Source organism: Falco rusticolus, chromosome 7, assembly GCF_015220075.1.
Source record: "Falco rusticolus isolate bFalRus1 chromosome 7, bFalRus1.pri, whole genome shotgun sequence".
Lineage (NCBI taxonomy): Eukaryota > Metazoa > Chordata > Aves > Falconiformes > Falconidae > Falco > Falco rusticolus.
In genome coordinates this window covers 42,793,930-42,814,124 of record NC_051193.1, presented here as the reverse complement: position 1 = coordinate 42,814,124, position 20,195 = coordinate 42,793,930, and the positions used below count along the sequence as shown (strand labels likewise).

At 40.1% G+C, this 20,195-nt stretch overlaps 1 protein-coding gene across 2 annotated transcripts in view; it reads right to left on the bottom strand.

Annotated features, from left to right (window-relative positions):
- Window positions 1-221: 221 nt before the first annotated feature.
- Window positions 222-20,195, bottom strand: part of CCDC88C (coiled-coil domain containing 88C) — a 102,132-nt gene continuing 82,158 nt past the window's right edge. Inside the window, exons 21-31 of one of the 2 annotated variants that reach the window (XM_037394618.1) lie at window positions 15,985-16,128; window positions 14,301-14,487; window positions 13,925-14,070; window positions 12,401-12,490; window positions 11,335-11,576; window positions 7,246-7,428; window positions 6,740-6,808; window positions 5,873-5,941; window positions 4,819-5,120; window positions 3,774-3,989; window positions 222-2,545 (exon numbers count right to left, since the gene is read on the bottom strand). In XM_037394618.1, the coding sequence (XP_037250515.1) occupies window positions 1,532-2,545; window positions 3,774-3,989; window positions 4,819-5,120; window positions 5,873-5,941; window positions 6,740-6,808; window positions 7,246-7,428; window positions 11,335-11,576; window positions 12,401-12,490; window positions 13,925-14,070; window positions 14,301-14,487; window positions 15,985-16,128 (2,662 nt within the window). In that variant the 3' untranslated portion in view covers window positions 222-1,531. The remainder of the gene's footprint in view (window positions 2,546-3,773; window positions 3,990-4,818; window positions 5,121-5,872; window positions 5,942-6,739; window positions 6,809-7,245; window positions 7,429-11,334; window positions 11,577-12,400; window positions 12,491-13,924; window positions 14,071-14,300; window positions 14,488-15,984; window positions 16,129-20,195) is intronic. The other variant, XM_037394620.1, reaches the window with a different exon arrangement.

Genomic DNA, 20,195 nt, shown 5'->3' with positions numbered 1-20,195 from the left:
ATTGTTGCAAAACTGTAGTTAGCATTAAAATAACAGAGAAGTCAGAAAGTTCCTTTTGCTGTTCCCTTCACGTTCAAAGATGAACACAACTCTGCCACACAGAGATGCAAATCAATATTGAGCCTTACACAAAGCTACTGCAGACAGATCTCCATCCAGCACCATGAATCGTGGAATTTTCTTTCCCCAAGGAAAAAAAAAAAAAAAAAGTACAACATCCATCTATTTTATTTCAATCTTTATTATAAACAATTTTGTAGTTTCCGGAATGGGATTACTACATACTAGATAACAAAAACATCCTCAGATGAATCAGTTTTAGCTTTTACTAGATTAAGTCAGAACCAGCAAAACAAGTATTAATTTTTTTTTTAAGGATTTAGTCTATTGCAAAAAAAAACCAGCTTTACAAAGGTGAAATAGAATTAAAGATAAGCATTTGATCATATATACATAAGCAGCTGATGACACTCTGGACAGAAACATACAAGGAGCTTCTTTGCACATAAATAGATCTTTAAAAGTATATTTCTTTCACATGTATACAAAATTATTTTGCTTTCTATACTGAGCAAAGTTCTTGGAGATGTAAACAAGGATTTCTAAGAGACAAAATCCCACATACCACTTAGTATGTGGGCAGTCATGCACACAAGGATGTAATAATACAATTTACACAGCATTCCTATACAATACTTGAGCTTCTTATATACATACTTACAAGACACTTTTGTACATGAGATGCCACCTTTGCAATTGAAATGGCATCTCCCTGAAAGGCTGCATTAGTTCCAGTGTTTGTATAAAAGATAAAACAAGTTTCAAAAGGCAGCACCACTTGGCTTGCAGAGTGTCAAGGATCCACTGAACTGCAGCTATAGTGAAGGCATTGGGGTAATTGCGCTGGTGCCTCTGTGTTTACACAGTCCCAGTGGGGAAGGTTGAGACGTGACCCTTGAAGTCTGCACGTTACCTCTACAAAATATGGCTGTGGCAAGAAGTGATTTTAACAGATCCACAGCTAAAGCCACATACTTTTGCTCTTCAGCTTTACCTTTAAACTACTTAAGCCAAGTATCTGATCTGTCTTTGGGGGAGAAGTGTGGCTTTTATATGACCTTTTCAGTATGGTTAAGTTTTATCAATGTTGGGTGGGGTTCAACACACACACACACACACGACCTGTGAAACTCTTACTTAATGCAGGTAGAAGGGGTGCACAGTGCAGCGAAGACAGAGGACCCTGCTAAGCTTCTCCTGGAGTGAGGAATGCTCAACACCTGTGAAAATCACATGCCAACCTGCTGTGATATTAGGTCAAGCTTCCACTTTGTTTTAGGCACAACTGTGTCAAAAGTAGGGCTGGGGTTTTCCTCCTTATTTCTCTTAATCATACCTGTTCCAAACAGAAAACAGTTCCCGGAGAACACTGAAAAGGCATCACCTGCATGCTGCTCTAAGACCTGTCTAGACAAATGCTACCTAGACATCATTAATGCCAAGCACACACATTACTAGTTGCATCCATGGGTTACACACACCCATACTCATACCAAATTGTCTGCTGATCCCCCTGTGAGTCTGGAGACCCAGGAGTGCTGTTGGAGTTGCTTCCTCTCACAGGCTCCTCCATAGCCCCAGCACTGCCTTCCGGCAGCTTACCCTGGCACTTTGTAAGTAGGGCATCACCCTGGCCTTGCCCTAGGGAAATATTTCCCTCAGTGCTGCTGGAAACAGCTCTGGCAGGGGCCACTGCGGCCACCTCCCCAGTACGAGGGGCTGGCTTTGGTTTGACTTTGGAGGGGACGTGCAGTGTGGGTGAATAGTGTTGCCCAGGGTTCACGCACTCCTGTTGCTGGACATTCAGATTGCTGGTGGAGGCAGTGGGTGAGGCAGAGAACTGATGGAAGGAGAGTGGCCTCTCATCTTTCGGTGGGGCCAGGGAAAGGCGCCTTGCATCAAGCTGCCGACAGCGAGAATCAACACCTTGCAAGGAGCCTGCCACTTTTGCAGACTGTGGCCTCTCTCTTAAAGTTGCCTGGGAGCTCATTGGCGTGAAAGCCCCAGAGGTCTGACTGACAGTGTCCTTGCCCCCACGTAGGTCTGCTGCTGACTTCTGAGGGCTCTCCTGCTTGTAAGTCTCTGGGCCAGTGGCTCTGAGGAGGTCTGCAGAAGCTAAGCTGAATGCCCTGCTCAGGGATGTACTCCTCCTGCTCACAGTTCCAGGCTGCTGAGGCTGTGCCATCTGCCGCATCCCACTGGCAGGCTGGTGCTGCGGTGTGTGAGGAAGCTTAAGGGACCCCTGGGAGTTCACTGGAGTCTCAGGTTCAACGTGTCTGAGGTTTGGCTTCATGTGATTTCCAGGCTTCGCTGTTCTTCCTTCTTCATTGGTGGTGGTCATTTTTACAGTTGGAGCAACAAGACTAGTGGGCATCTTAGCAGCCTCCTTTCTGGATGGCTGAACCAGCAGGTTCCCAGTAGCTGAAGGCTCATTTGCTTTCTTAAAATAATCGCTGAGCAAGTCATCTCTGTTACTGGAGGTGTCCTGGTGTGAGAAAACATGTACATGCTACGTTAATGACATTTTTTGTTTAAAGAATCATGTAGAGCTTTGTGTAGATAATCTTCCTTCCCATTTAATTCAACCAAAACACAATGACAGATTTTATATTTAAAGTGGGGAACAGAAGATATGAATTTACAATGGGTATAAATCCAAATCAAGAGATAACATACTCATCATCATTAGATCATGACAGCTTTGTTTGCCAGATTAATTGTCATAAATTTGTCGAGTTGCACTTCACATGCAACCTGGGCAGCAGCTCTTTTGCTTCCTTTCACATCAGCCACTGTCACTGAAACATCAGTACCGTATTAATGCCATGAGCTGTGGGTATCAGGGAATATCAAAGATGGCCTGTCTTCCAGAATACAGTTCATCTGGGTAACACTCTACTGTAACTCCACGGCTATGACAGGAGAGAATAACTCAGTGAGATGCGTTAGCATTTCAAGAAAGTTTCATTGCTTCTCCACTGATTCCCCTCACTTCTCCCAGTCAATATACTACATATGTATTAAAAGCTGCATATACAATATAATGAAATGCACAGAAAATCCTTACAAAAATGGAGATATAATTGTTTGCCCATGATTAACTTACATGTTTCAAGTCAGACAATTAACCTGGCAGTAAAAGAAAATATACAATAAACATTTCATGGGGATGGTCCATGCAATCGAAAAATGGTAATGTTTGATCAGCTGCCATTGGACTATTAGTGTAAAGGCATGCTCAGAACAGTTAAGGGACATGCTGTCTTCACAAAAGACATGCTGAAACAAGCTCATGGAATTTATTTCTTTACTCTTCTCCAAGCAGTATGTTAAAGCTTAATATATTCATTTTACTAGCATTCCAAAAGTTTCTTCCAGTCACAAAATTGGTTTGGTAGAAGTGAACACTGTCAATGGTAATAGTGCAGCAGGAAGATTTCTATGCTCAACTAGATGTTGAAATGTTAGGGTTATTTTTAAATTCACTTAAAACTGCTGTTATGCACATTAACATTACAGAACAACTAGTCCTCCAAAACCACGCATGTTTATGAACAAGCACTGGAAATACTTTACAAGCAATTAACGCAAGTGCTATGGCAGCCTTTAAAATAACAGCTAAGAGTTACAGTATGCTTCTATGGGTATTAATATGCTAGCAAAAGCTGTGGTAAGTTGGGAGCTGTTGCCTTCATAGCAAGAACAATGGATACCCTGGGGATATACAGTGAAGCAGATCTCCTATTCCCCCTGCCTGTTCTGTGCCTCATGCTGTCACGACATGAATGACTGAGGACCGATTCAAGTGACTGTGAAGGCTCCTGACGGAGGGAAGGACATAGGGAGTAGCAAGAGGGATATAGTGCATCAGCTTCTAACAGAAATTGGTGCAATGAAATCATTTCACTCTCATTTAAACTGCGCCGACACTGAAAAGGAACAAGGATGACACAAAGAATGAAAACTGAGACATGGTCAGGTAGTCACAGATGAAAACAAAAAACAACAAAAAAATTATCAAATTTTAAACATCCCTAAAAGCTAATAATTTTATTTAGGATAATGAGGCAATAAGAGGTAAAAGACAAAATGCCTTTTACTGCCTGAGCAGTAAAAGACAAATGCCATCTAAAACCCAAACATTTCATTTCTGACAAAGCACTTCAGTGTGCAACATATTACGGTAGTCACTGAACCAACATTGACATGCCAGTCAGCACACAGCATGGTGAAAACATAAAGAACCTAATTCGGTAAGAAAAATATTCTCTCTCAAACACACTGATGGTATTTTCAGGTTAGGAGATGTTTTGAACAACTGCGTATTTTGCACTTCAATTGAAAACTGTTACGTTTCATTTCTAATTACAGATTTAGCAGCTGAAAATTACACTGAAAATTTACCAATTCACAAATAAAAATACCTGAAGCTGAAAACTAACGTTATAATATAAAACCTTGACCACAAGTGTTTGACACTAAAAAGCCCCAGCAGTTCAATACAGGGTACTTGCAGTGAATTATCTGCCTGACTTGCCATAGCTGATATACCAAAATAAATGAGCAGTGCTGTGTGAAAGTTAATCTTGCCTTAGTTGTCGGAACTGTTTAATTCATTTTGCCAGATTTGATTAAGTTCCACATGTATGAACAAGGATCTTCTTGTTTTTCCATGTTTACCCATGCCCTCATCCCCCTAAATCAGCTTTGAACAGTCTTTTGACATATGTGATGGGCTATCTGGCTCTATTTACTTACACTTGGTGGGGACAGCCTGTTGCTCTCTTCCAAGAACTCTTCCAAAGTCACCATCTCACTGCCAGGTGAGGCTGACCGTTGCCTGCCTGTATAAGACTGTGATGGAGTACTCCTCTGAGGTATATCATGAGAGATCAAACTGTTCCTGTGGAAGGAGGATTCATGCCTGCTGCCAGGGCTTAAGACAGCAGAAGCGGAGTGAAAGGGATAGGTGTCTCGGAGCAAGGCTGGTGTCTCTCTGCTTGGCACCGTATCTTCACTGCTGAGGCTCTCAGTTCTGCCATGGATATGATCTAAGGAACCTGAGAAAAAGCATAAATATCATTAAAGACACTGCTCTTCCCTCACTGCAGTAGATGTCTCACTGAGATAGGCTATCATTCAGGGCTATTTCCACACAGACTAGGTGGCATTTTTGACCTTACTTTCTTCCCCTATAGAACTCAAGGCAGTCAGAACTTTGAAAAATCAGGACTAGTAAATGTCTTACAATACATACTTTGAGCCCCTGTGATAAACAAGCACAACTACTTGTCCAAAGGACAGGAATAACACAGATAGTAAAGGGGTCTTTACTACCTCTGTGCCACTAGAAGATCTCCCAGTCTTGGCCGTGTGTGATCTGAGAGCCAGCACCTGCCAGTAGGAAAGCTTAAAATGGGCTTTTCCACATCCTTCAAGGATGCACAATTTCAGCTAAAGCAAATCTCCAGTGTACAGTGATTCCATACACAAGTTGTGTACAGAGTAAGAACAGCAGAGACCTATTGTCGTAAAAGTCTAAAAGTGGCCTGATTAGTTCCCACAATACGATGCCAGTCAGACTGAAGCAAAACTAGATTGCGTGTCTTAAAAGCTACCCCTTGCCAGAATCAATCTTAGAAAAATACTTCTTGCCAGCAGTTTTGATTCCCGAGACAGCTATATCCAGATTGCATAACAGTTACAATTTCAAAACAGTCTTCAAATTTTACTGGATGGAAAATAGCATTTTGCACACAGTTACATGGGATTTCACTTCCTGTTCGTCAGAATTCAGCTGTAAAAGCTTTACCTTTCAAATTGAGTGGCGAACTACTGCTGGAAGCGTTTCTACTGCTCTCCAAACTGTTTGGCCTGGACACTGAAAAATACAAAACAAGCACTGAACAAACAGATCTCAAGTACCTCTGATTCTCTAAAAGACTTGGCTACAGTCTGCCTTCTGAAAATAGGACGGGTGCAACTAAGTCACTTTGGAAACATTAACAATGCAATATATACATGATGCCAAAGTCTGTACAGAGTAGAAGCCATTTTCATTTTTCAAGTCAAATTGTTCAGGATCCATCTTCTTTCTCTCACTCATTTTTTGCACAAAGTAGTGTGCTCTGGGTTTTGCTTTTACAGCAACTATAAACAAAGAAATGTAAATACTGAAGAAGTTCAACCATAAGTTGCTGTCTCTTTCTCTGTTTCTTTGGAAGCAGCAGGCAACCAGCCTGCAAATTAAGTCTTCCACAAATCTCTTAGCAGGTAGTGCTGCTGCTGCACCAGTGTTCCTACCATGCAGGCACACCCCCAACCCTGAATGTTTTTTTTATTGCCGATTCAATCCCTTCAGGAAGGAATTGAACATTGTCCAGAAAAATCAGCAACAAATCTGTAGGACATGCATTAAAGGGTCTGTTTACGGGCCAAGGCAAGTCATCTCAACATCAGCATTGGTTTTGAAAATTGATTTTGGGAAAACGTCCATTAAAAGTTTCTCAACAGAAAAATAGAAGTACTTAGACCCACATTCCGAAAATGGTGTTACATTACTACATCTCATTCTATCACGTTCATTTAACTAAAATGCTCCGGGACAGTTCAAGTGGACAGAATGAAATAAGTCTTAATGTTTAGAAGTTTAGAGCATTCATACATGCTACAAGCTTACCATGCTGTCTGGTGCTTGCAAACTCCACCTCAGGGGACTGTTCACATAGATTATCTTCTGAATTATAGCCTGAAAAGACCATAAAACTTAAAAGGCAGTATTAAACACAGGAAGGTTAATCCCTCAGGTCAGTCTCCAATGCATTCCAGCAGCGTAAAAGACTGAGGTGATCAAGAGGGTTTTATTAAGCCAATACTAGAAGATGAGCCATCTTCTAACCTCTGCTGTGAACCACTGGGCAGGGAACCCCAGAAAAACTGACATCCAAATGTGTTCTATTGAATTGATGACATTACAAGAGCAAGAAAACCCTGTACCTGATCAATTAAACTATTTGACTATATTTAAATATAAACAATTAAACTATTAAGCAGATAAAGTAGAAGAGAAAATACTAATGCTCTGGTTTGTACTTGAATGCCACTAGAAGCCATGTTTCAGCTAAGCAGGAACTATGAATTAGCCTGACTTGTACCAACAGCTGGTATATCAAATGCACTGCATACCTTTTGGTCTGCTCTGGAGCCTGGAGATAGGGGTGGAAGTGTGCAGATGAATAGCTGAGGTCGAGTAAGTCCTAGGACCCAGCTCCACACAGCAGTGTTTTGTTGCAGAGTCTGCTGAGACTTCAACATTATCATTGCTGCCTCCATGATGGGAATTCCTCTTTTGCTTCAGGTCCATTAGCACTGAGGAGGAAAGAAGTAAATAAATATGAGTCAATGGAAAATAGCACTGGGAGATTTGTGTTTATCAGCCCATACAAACATGACAAGCAGGCACAAAGAAACCGCACAATAGAGGCACTAGTTTTGCAAGCTTTTCCATAAACAGTCCAGTACTGGATAGGAAATTTCTGCCACCAGTTTTTCAATCATGTGTGCTCTCTCTGCAGAGTGTGGAAGTGACAAGGGCTGCCTAGCGCTAGTGGGAGGGTTGATATTATACATGCAACAATTACCGTGAAAGGAGGAAGAAAAGGAGCAAAGACATGAATGCAGAAAAGGTAAGGGAGGTGTGACATTCCTGTAACATTATTCCTTGCAGGTACATTTTATAAGCAATTACTTCAGTAATAAAATAGAATAAGGAAAGAGTGACAGTAGTCATGTTCTTACTCAAATAGAAATAATGCCGATTTGGAAATTATCTAGCATGATCCACACACTAAGCTAATTGCTTTCAGGTTTAGATCTTTCCTGTGGGTCAGTCTCTACAAGGTTAAAACTCTGCTGCTCCTATGATGTTCTAGTGAAACGATTTTTAAGTGGAATTCCTGGTATCTTAGCATGAGAACAACAAAAACTACCTGCACTAGAATACTATTTAGATTCAGAAAGCTGAAGACATCTTTCCTATTGATGGGGTAGGTTAATTAATTTCTTGTAATGCAGATGTAACACTTTAAGGCACGCATAAAATAGAGCAAAATTTAAAGAATTTACTAGAGGAAACACACTCTTAATGAGACAAGATTCTAGTTTTCTATATATTTCTATGGAGTACTTGCTTAACTAATAGTAAGTCAATGCTAAAAACACAGCAGAGTGCAGTGGTCAAAGTTAACAACTTGCAGAGACAATGGACAGACAGTTAGTTTAAAGCACAGAGCAGCAGCAAAGTTGTATCAGAGAAATGGACCAAGTTGCTGTCATCCTAGATGATTCCTGGAAGCTGACTTCAGAAACAATGTTTTCTCTCCCACAGTCTGTGTGGACTCCATAGCACAGAGTTGGCACTTTCTCCCAGGTTTATCGCATCCTGTAGGGGCAATTACTGGCTAAAACTTGGCATGCAAATCTGTATTTCCAATTGACTTTGTAGATGCACACCTTCCACAGATGCCAGAATTATCAACTGCCCTGGAGACAAACATTCTTTACAAATCCCAAAATGGGCAGCAACAGACTGCTGTGCCAGTGTCCCTGGTTGTGCCACAGAGGGTCACTTCTCAGAGGGAGAAGAAAGATGAGATGTTTTGGCCTCTCTGCTGAGCTCCCCGTAGCATGCCGCCTGTGCTCCACACATTTCTCTAACACAGAGTGGGGACCGGACTCGGAGGTTCATTTCAGAAGCCTCCAGGTCATGGCTATCAGACAGTAAGAATACTGGGCAATGGATCCACGATGAAGGTTATTCCCAATCTTACTTTCTTCTTTCAAAAAAGCTCTTTCAAAATTGAAGCAGCAAAAAATGAAACTGCAGCTCAATTTGAGATGAATTTTCATAGATGGAAGCATAAAACCTTGCTAAACAGCAGGTTTGAATGCAAATGTCAAGACGCTTTGCGGAGAATAATTTTCCCAGTAGCTTCCAATCTACATTCAAAGCTAGACTATATAAAAGCAGAAAAAGATGCTAAAACCCCTGCCATTTTTAGCATTTAGGAGCACAGAATACTGAAAAAAATCTCCAGGATTTGAGTCTGCTTACACATTAGATTTATATTTTAGGAAGAGTACAGCCTTGTAGAAAGCATAGCAACAGCAAATCAGTTCAACATTTTAACTGGACACGATGCAAGTATGTGATTGCAAGAAAATATCGAAGCACACAGCAACTTCACTTACTTACAACAGCACCACAGCCAATATACATACGCAAACTGTATGCCATGAGGTCCCCTAAAAATGTGCTGCATTGAAGATATGATCCACAGTGTGCAATAGTGATTCATCTTCTACAGGAAAACTTAAGTCCATGTTCACTAATCTGTGCTTGTATTTAGAGTATTGTAAAGACATGCTGAGTGTTTCTATCAAGGTGTGTGTTCTTTTAAGGCACGTGTGGTTTGGGGTTTTTGTGTTGTTTTTTGTTTTGTTTTTTTTTTTAATATTTTTCAGAAATAAATGAAGATAAATGCTAAAGAGAAGGTGTTAGAAATATCCCAATTCCGGGAAAGAAAGAGGTTCATTAGGAGAGGATGGGATGTCGGAAGAAGACCAGAACCGGAGCCGATTAGAGAGAGACTGATGATTCGATGGAGACTTAGGAGACTTTTCTTTATCCTTCACTTTGCTTCTCAAAAAGGCAATCTTTCTGCGCTGCGCAGCTAAATTGTTATCACCCAGGTATCCCAAAAAGAAGAAGAAAAAAAAGTAAAAAAACCCTTATAAATAAAACTTAAACTTGTCTTAAAACAGATTAAAGACTACACAACCAGTAAAAAACAAAAAAGGCTCAACAAAGACTAACACATATATTCAGAGGACTGATTAATGCATAGTTAATAATAGTTAATCTGACTCAGATTAATGCATAGATTAACACATATACATAAAATAAAAGCAAGTCCATTAAGAAATTACTGTTAAATCACCCAGAATGCTTTTACTTAAAGTAAAATCAAATAGGTTACTTGGTGATAATATACTCAAATTTCCTAGGTGTCTTCTAGGCTTTAATACTGATGCTCATCATCTCAACATAAGCATGTTTCATATAACATCAGAAAGAATGAAGCCCCAGAGACTTTCTGTTATCTCTGGCACTCCCAAGCCCAAATTCCCAGGCTGAACTCTGGATGCACCTTAAATACTTAACATATCCTGGAATCACATGGATGATCTGAGATATGCATTTTTATTTTAAGTGTATCAACCACTTTGAAGAATCAGAATAGAGAAAAGGAAATAGAATAGAAACCCCAATCAAAACAAAAACTTTAGCCAGACACTTGGCAGCAGTTTATAGCAACAGTTCTACTGCCCCCAGTTGCTCCGCTTCCATTTCCCACACTCCGCAGTGTGAAGACAGGAATTACTATGTAAGGTTTAATTTAAAAACTGCTTCTTGAAAAGTACTCCTGTAGGACAACGATCTAATATAGAAGCTGACAGAAGTGATCTCAATAGAATAAGCAAAGCTTGAGATATTCTGTGGTCTTTAATAAAGGCAATGTATTTATTTTGAGGAGCTTTCTTTTAAATTTCCAATAATTAGGAACACCTGATTTACTGCATGAACTAACTAAACAAAAAAGTATCACTCCATCTTTCTTACATTTGCATTAGCGTTCAAAAAAATAATTTCATCATTTTACATTACAAAATTCTTAGTTTGATACAAAAACCAAAATACAACCTCCCAAAATAATTAGATTACAATAAATTAGCATTTTCTATGTTATTTCTTTTACATATGCGCCATCTCCTGGCAGTGGCTGCAAGACCAGCTATTAACCACTTGAAGAGCAGTTGCTAATGAACCACAATATTTTACAGTCCAACTTTAAAATGCTTTGCTGCAGAAACCCAGTAAATGAAGTATTTACACCAGCTTACTCAGTAACATGCAATACATTCAGGTAAACCAAGAAACTCTATACAAAAGCTGAAGGGAGAAGCAGGTAAGAGGAACAAAACAAACTCAAACCAAACCAAGCCAAAACAAAACACCTCCAACCTTCTAGTTTATTCAGCTTTTTAGTTTAGTGGTTTTTTGCTTACTCAAACTTTTAGTTTACTAAAAAGGGGATATAAAGCATAATGAGATGGAGTATTAACATATCTGATATATTAAATCTTTTTAAAACATTTTTTAATATTTTTCAAAAATACTGCTCAGCTCATTAATTGAGGCTGGGCATTCCTTACCTTTGTTTGAAGCTGCCCCAGGGTTTTCTTTCTCTTCCATAGAGTTTGACCCTTGAGAGATATTATCCTGAGTCTCCTGCCGATGTTTCAGTTTTTGGGAGGCAGATGGAGAGTTTACAGTCTCTGGGGATTCAGAATGCCATGGAGGGGTTTCTGCTGCTGGTTTCAACCGCTCCCTTGTAGTCTCCTTCTTTGGCTTGATTAGTTTAACTAAGGCTCTGGCTCCAATCCAGTGGTTTTTCCTGATAAAGCAGGTTTTGTGAATGGGATTCATAAAACACTACAAGAAATGCTCCTTGAAGAAGTTTACAGCTGTGCTAAAGCCATCAAGCCATTCTACATTCTTACTTGTTCACTGTCACGAACTGGTTTGAAAGATGCAGCATGAATTTCAGAGCTTCAGATCCATTTCTCTCCCAAAGTCAAAATTATTTTACAGAAATGTTTCTTCAGCATGAGAAATGTGAGAAAGACAACCATTCCCTTTGCTAGAAATCTAAATTACACATATGGACCCACATAAGACACTTCAAGTGTAAAAAGCTCTACTACAGGAACAGACAGAGAAGGAATGAAATTAAAACTCTTTTAAAGATGAATCCCTCTCTTTGCTAAGGCTATCAGTCAGCACTGTGTGGTGGAAACAGCTTGGCTCTTTTTTTTCTGTTCTTGATATATTTTTTAAAATCCCTTCTCTCCAACAGACTGCTTATCCCCTTTGAAAGAACAGCTCTGGAATCTCCTTCTGCTGCTTAGTCACCGTACTGGGGGTCCCTCCCCTCTGCCAGGAACAAGATGATATTCAACAGGGCAAAGTGAATTAATACTGTTTCAGATCCCATTATTAAAAGAGGACCCCACGTGAAGTACTGTGCTCTATATTAACACAACCTACTGTAACACAACCCGCTTTTTCAGGGAATGGCTTGCTGAGTGAGAGTGAAGAGAAAGTGGAGATGACACTGTCCTTACTTCAGATGAAATTTCTATTATCTCCAGTTCTGGAGAGCCTTTTCTCACCCTCACAAATCTCTACATAGCAGAACTGAACCCATACAAGACTTACTTTTTTGGAGTAGGATCATAAAACTTGTACTGATCCATTATCTTCTCCTCAAGTTTTTCCTTGTGTCTCCTTAAGGCATTCAATTTATCACTGTAAGGGGAGAAAGGACATTCTGAACCATCTGTATGAAATGAAGCATAATCAAAAAATCAAAGACCAAAAGCCACCAAGAGAACAAAGAGACTGAAGTATCTTCCTATCGCATAACCTTCAGAATCCTACTGAACTTATTCACTGTCTCTTTAGAGAGAGTGCAAATGCAAAAAGCATACCCAACTTGCTGACATGTTATTTTTTTATGCCATAGCATGAAAAGTGAAAGAACAATAGATTGGTGCTAGATTACTCACTAATAACTCAGGCAGAGTTTGTTGGTGGGTGTTGAGATTAACCTTACTTCGTTTTTTTGAAAATTTGTTTGCTGATTGTTCAGTCTTATTCACAGATCACTGACAATTACTCAAGGTTATTACTTACATAGTTGAACTTCTTGTCTACACAATAACTGGGCATTTAATTCCTGTTTTGTTTACTCTGTTCTAACTAGAGAAATAAATAATGTTTGATTTTTTTAAGACTACTGTGGTGGTGGTCTCCTGTGAGCAGTGTCAAAGCATTCATGAGTGCCATGTAATCTTATTATTTTTATTTACTCCTCCTTTTGTTAACCTGCACAGTGGATGAAATCATCTTTCATTCAAGTAGCAGGTCTAATGTGCCTCCATCACAGAACTGCCAAGACACCTGGATAAATATGCCTAGAGTATATCTGAACTGTATTCAGCCAATTCTGGTAAACAATTTCTAACATTTCAACCATATAATCCAGCACTGAAATAAAACTCAGTCAGTAACTCCCACATTATCCTGAGGTGCTCAGACTTAAATTCTTGGGATTAAGAACACTTTTCTTACTTCTTTCACACCTATAAGAGAACTTCACTGCTGTGAGAACAGTGTTCTTTGTATATGTCCAATATGTTTAAACAGGGTATCTCACTTTAAGCAATGTCACCCTATGCATGGGGGATGCAGCTACAGATGTTGACACTTGCATGCTTAAAAACAACATAGAAGTATTTCTTAAAATGAAAATGACAAAAACTAGGAGTATTAATATATGCTATTCTTCAGGAATCTGAACATAGAATGATTCTCCTAAGACTAAATTTTTCTTGCAACTCAGCTGTTTTCCAAGCTCTTCAGACGTCTTTGAGAAGTACTGCTGGGTTTAGCATTCCATCTTTTGTAACTAAGTTCTCCACATGGGTTCATCTATGTCATTTAAAAAGAGCTGTGCTCATCCAGGTGTCTCCTGCACATTCCTTTGTGGTAAGGCAATGTGAAGAAATTTTGTAGCTTCTCCCCATTACATATACCTTCTCTGAAACATCCCCTTTTCTAGCCAGTATCAAGTAGACCTATCATTCCCCTGCCTGTCCTTCTACTCCTGACAGATGATTTGTCATCTAGACAAACAAAATACTTTTTTAGGTTTTACAGTTCAGATCTTTAGTTTCTTACATGTACTGTTTCTGTTCTTCGTGATACTGTTCCTTGTTCTCCATGTTCTGTTCCAGTAACATCTGATTCTGCTGGCTCAGCATCTGAATCTGACTCAGGAGATGATGGTTTTCTTCTTCCAGATTTCCCTTTAGACGGGACAGGAGCTATTAAACAAGATAAATTAATCTTTCCTCTGCATCTGGATTCTCTGGGAGTACACCATAATCAAGCTAACACAATGGCATAGCAACCAATTGATAAACTTCAAAGCACGTAGGGGTATTCTTACGATTGCATAGCTTGACCTTCTATATATAGTGTGCCAAAACCTTCACACACTGATTGCCAGCTCTCTAACAGGAACCCAGCAGTATACCAGTCTATAGCTACTCACCTCACAGTGGTTATCCAGCTTGGTCAGAGAGATATCCATGGACTGGTGCTGTTCTTTTAGCTCATCATAGCGAGCCTGCCAACGATTCAGCTCCAGCTGAGAGTTGTTCAAGGAAGTTTTCAGCTCCTTAGTGTGTGAATGCAGCCCTTCATACTCTGCCTTTAGCTGGTTGTGCAAGAAATTCACCCTGAAGACAAAGAAGCCAGCAGGCTTGTGAAGGACATTTCATAGAAAGTATCTCACGTTCAAGACCACATCATCAGTGTGCAGCTATCGCTAAATCAAACATTAAGTTCCAAAGACTAACTCCTAAAGACGTTTTTATTCTAAGCATATAATAAAATTTTATTAAGAAAGTAGTAATAGCTTTATAAAATATTTCAGATCTATAAAAGAACTAAAAGAAAAATAGATGAAACTTAAAACTGCTATTTCCTCAATGTGCAAGAAACACCATAAATTTCTGAGGCACAATGTATTTAGAAGCATTTGGCTATAAAGGCAGCTCTATTTTGCACAAATAAAGAACACTCACAGAATTTTTCCCGATGCATGAAATATGAGTATTAAAGCGTCCTGAACTGGAAACACTGTAATGCTGTAAGATGATTCCTTTATAGCTTTTGGTAAATCTAAAACTGTCTACAAATCACGAAGGCAAAACATTAAACAAATAGATACATAAAAAAGATTAAGTTCCGTATTTGCTGACAGATCAGCTAAGCCTTACTCTGCCAGCATTGCAATCAACAGTTTTCAACATCTTCCTTTGTCCCTGGAGAAACAGAGTTGAAAACAGCAAGCCTGAGAAAACCTTTGCAGAGCTCTGCAGTGTTCTAAAGTGTATTACTGGGACAGCATATGAAACTTTTGTGACTGAACTTAATGTGATTTTTAAATATGATTCAATCTGATGTTGCTTTAACTTGGTACATTGGCCTCTTATTTGTACCAGACTGTTTCTCAAAATGCCTTTGTAGTATGAACAGAGGCACTGAACTGGTTATAATGGAGAGCGCCCCAGCAGGGATACAGGTTTGGGTACATTTTACTGCTGCATTACGTAAAGTTCAGCTGCTAGCTCACAGAAGGGGTTAACATGAGTTAACAGTTACTCAGTGATCATATGAATCACTAAGCCCACTTCTAATAACAAGAATCAAGTCTCTTTCAAGTACTAACAAATAGCAGCTTTCTCTAGGCCGCAGAAAATAAACAGCAATAGTAACTCCTAGAACTAAATCATATTATGTGAAAAGCATAATATAATTCTCCTTAAGGAAAAAAAAAAAAATTAGTAGGAACCTTTTCATGCAACTCTAGAAGGTATCTGGGCATTTTGAGCATTTGTAGTTCTACTTAAAGACAAGTGCTTGCAAACAACTCATTACAGAAAAACTTGTGAACTGAACCACATGTGGAAGCTTAGTTTGAATGTGCAAAAGTCCCAGGATCAGACCATGTTTGAAGCACTGAGTAACAGTTATTTCTTGACAGTGTCCATGAAGCTGATAATCTTAACCGAGTTAAACAAAATGATCAAATTAACAAGACAAATTGAGATAAATTAACAGACACGTTAATGAAGGTATTCTGGAGCTACAGTTAACACACCAAAACAATTGTGTGTTTTGCACAATTTACTTTTTGACGACATATACAGATTTTAGCAATGGTAGCATACCTGTCCAGTTCCTCCCTCAGCTTCTGATTTTCTCCAGTGGTTATTGCATTTGATCTCCTCTCTTGTTGCAAAACCTCTCTTTCAGTTTTTAAAACTATTTCCAACTCTTCCAGTTCTGCCTTGTGTTTCATTAAACTATTGTATCTGCAAAAAGAGGAGTAGCATACTCTTAGCTTTCATATAAACATTTTTCTTCCTCTAGTTCAAGATTTTTAATAGATAATACCACAATAACCAGAAAGAATATATTTTCCTGCCTGCTTAGTTTCATACACATTTGTGTGGTTAAATATCTACCAAGGCTGAAGAATTCCACACCATGCAAGGGAATTCAGCTTAGTCTGTAAGTCAACAGGGAGGCTTTTAGAAAAAACAAAAGCATTTTTTAAGCAAAGAGATATGCAATTGCCAGAACCTGACTTCAATTCCAGATTCTGATCATTTGGTAAAGAGCATATGAGTCTCCAGAGCGAGTGGAAACTTGCACCATTAAACTGGAATCCCATTCACAAATAATTGTCAGTGGCAGGTTTCAAAAACCTGACTAGAAAGCAGCAGCCAAAAAGCACCAAGAAAGCAGTGGAATGAGCAACAGGTTATTAGACAACAACCTAATGCATATTAGGATATATGCATAGGTAATAGCATCCTGCATAGGTAATAATCTCCTGCATATTCCAGACAGATGATGAGGCTAATATCAGTGAGCTGACAGCAAAACATCTTTAAGCAGGGGCTGACCCACCTGCTTCGAGTGGTTCTATTTTTTCACTAGTGAGAAGCCCAAGAGTAACACCAGTATTCATGTCCAGGCTTCCACTACCACTTGGCTTATACAATTTGTGCATGAATCACTCAGGGTGGGAAGACAGGCAGAGAGAGAGGGCAGGTGCCACCAACTGTGTCTTTAATTTCAATCTCTGGAATGCTAAAAAAACCCAGAGCTGTGGAACAATGCCCCTGATACTTGGAACAAGCACTGATTAGCCAGGCTCAGCCTCCCTGCATTTGGAAAATGCTGCAAAGAACAAGGTGGCTTGAGACCAGTTCGCAAAACAGCAAGCTGTTCTCAGAAGGCTTTTTTCTCTGGTGACCTCTGTCAGGTCTGTGCCCATACACACACACGCAGAAGCCGCTGGGGACACTGGTGCAGTCAATGTCAGAAGTCATCAGCACATTTTTCTGTGACTGTGATAGAAGGGTATTGCCCTGAAATACCCCTGGGCAGGTACACCTGTGCCAGTCACAAAGAAATAGCCTTCTAAGCAAATGGAAAACAGCAACTAGGTGGGAGATGGAGCATTGCTTGAAAAAGCTAGTGAGAACAAAACATCATCTGTGACCCTTGTCCCAGCAGAGATGAATGCAGGGCAGTTACTCTGCAGTCATGAAAACTTCAAAACAAAAACAAAAGCAGCCAACAGCACCAACTACACTGACTCCTGCCAACTTGTTTTTCTCTCAGACTACCATTCCCTTCATCCCAGGGCCAAATTCCAGCCTGTCCCAAATTCCAGTCCATTGAAGGGCCAGGGCCACACAGAAAAGTACCTGTCTCCCAGACAAAAGCTGCTTTTTGCTATTCATTCCCAGTAACAACAGTGGAGCTTAATTAACTTTATTTATTTATCTTCTTCCTCCATTCAGCTCCAGGACATTTCAAATTCAATGTCCATAGAACAAATGGAAGAACCAAAGCAGAGGAAGGTTTCATATCCAGCTCCAAGAAGGATTTAAGACAGACTGTGTGCCAATCCAGAGCCTGAGAAGACGAACTCCACAGTCAGTCCCTTGGCAGAGATTACCATGGCTGCCTTTGCAGAAACTGTGCTGTGAATTCTTTCGCCATTTCTGTATGATAGGGCTACTCCATTTTTATCCAAGCCCTCTTTTTTTTTTTTTTTTTAAGAGGGCTACTTAAAGGAAGCAGTATACTGGACCAGTTTTACCACCTTGGCCCAGCTCCACAAGCTGCCTTTGAGCATGAGAAGCCCTAAGGCAGACCCACAGCTGCTCCCCTAAGTATTAGGTGAAAGGTAAGAAAGAAGATACTGTCTGCAAAAATGCAAGCGATTCTGCATCTCTGAAGCCCTAATGAAATCCCCAGGCAAAATTTTCTTGTAGACCAGATTCAGCATGGAATCTACCTTTTGAGCAGGATATGTGCAACCTGACAAGCTCTACCACAGGGCACAAGGTTACCCACCCCACGGGCTATTCAACACTCCATTTCTTTAGCATCAGGCACTTGGACGGGGGGGGGGGTTAAAAATATTCTCTTATACATGCAAATAAAATCCATTTTGGCTCTGATGCAACCCATTCCTGGGATTGAACAACCATATCCCTCTTTACTCCTTTTGGCTTTCACTCTTTCTGCTGTTTGTTAGCAGAAATACTCTGTGTGGATAGGTATTTGTGACTGAGATAATTTAAAAATGCTCAGCTATGATAAAAAACAGGTGGTAAAAGGAACCCAGAAAAATAATTACCAGCCAGAACTCTAGTACCATAATAATGCATGTCCATGCTGTATGTAACCCTCCACTAGCAGGGGTTCTGTGTTTCCAGTGAGATGAGTTTTTCCAATGTCTCTGCAGGATTACACTTCTCCAGAATAAGACCCAAAGAAATGCTCAATGATCTGGGAATCAACTGTAGCTAGTAACTTAGTACCTCCCCTTAGTAACATGTATGCCCTGGTTTTGGCTGGGATAGAGTTAATTTTCTTCCTAGTAGCAGCTATAGTGCTCTGGTTTGGGATTTAGTGGGAGAATGATGTTGATAACACACTGATGGTTTAGTTGTTGCTAAGTATTGCTTATGCAAAGTCAAGGGCTTTTCAGTTTCCCGTGCTCTGCCAGTGAGGAGGTGCAGAAGCAGCTGGGAGGGAGCAGAGCCAGGACAGCCAAAGGGATATTCCATAACATAGAACATCATGCTCCGTATATAAACTGGGGGAAGCTGGCCAGGAGGGGCTGATCACTGGGAACTGGCCGGGCATTGGTCAGTGGGTGATGAGTAATTGTATTGTGCATCTCTTGGGTTTTATTCCTCTCTCTCTTTTTGTTGTCTCCTTTTTCATTAGTGATTATAATTAATATTACTATTATTATTACTACTACATTTAAATTGCTAAACTGTTCTTATCTCAACCCATGGGGTTTACCTTCCCCTCCAATTCTCTCCCCCACCCCACTGTGTGTCTGCATGGTACTTAGTTGCCAGCTGGGGTTAAACCAAGACAGTGTAATATGTAAAGCAATCTAAAAAATGCAGCAAAAGGTTCCAGCCTTTCTGCATTCACTGAGACAGTCAGCCAAATACCACAAGGTTAAAAAACTGCTATTAATGGTAAATGATCCTAACATACCAACTCTCCTTTCCTTGCTAAGTCAAACACACATGTCTGTGGTTTGCTGGGCTATGACAGGCCATTCCACTGCAGTTACACACAACCCATTATTAAATCCCCATTGCAGCACCAATACTGTGCAGACAGTATGCCAAGGGAGGCTTAATGAAGTTTGCTCAGGTGCAGAAAATATTCTGTGGTTAGAATGCATCAGAGTGAACTACACAAACCTTGGGGACCTTGGCTGTACATGGTGTTAGGAGTCCACAAGCTAACTAAAGTTGCTGCGGATTTTTCTAGACGAGCTACAGTCACAGGTTTATGCAGGAGTGCAATCCTACTGAAAAAAACCCAACACCTCGTAGCTGGGACAAACAAAACCTGTGTTTTAAGACAGTGCACAAACAAACTTCTTGGCTGTCCTGAGCTGCTCTGGGAAAATTTAGCAGGTGGTGCATTCTAGCTGAAGTTGAAAGTGAGGTATTTCATCTTAGCCGTTAAATGCCTCAAAGTGGCAGAAGAAGTGTTTCTTCTTACAACTGTTTTTCTAACTTTTCCCCCCTCTGTTCCCTCAGCCAGCTGAACTGCATGTAGCACATGATGGAAGAAAAACAAAATACACATAGGAGTGGCTTATCTCTTTTTTTTCTGACAGCCAAATGGAGACACAGGCTGTCCTTGGACAAATCACCTTTATAAGTATCTTTTGAGACTGATCTGCTGAGGAGGACACCGCATTTAGAGAACCGCCAAAATCAACCTGCTTTGAGTATAGAAAAGGCCACCATCTGCTCCCCTGCAACATCTCTCACTGGCATTCACATCTCAGTAAATTGTTAATGTTTACAATGGTGAT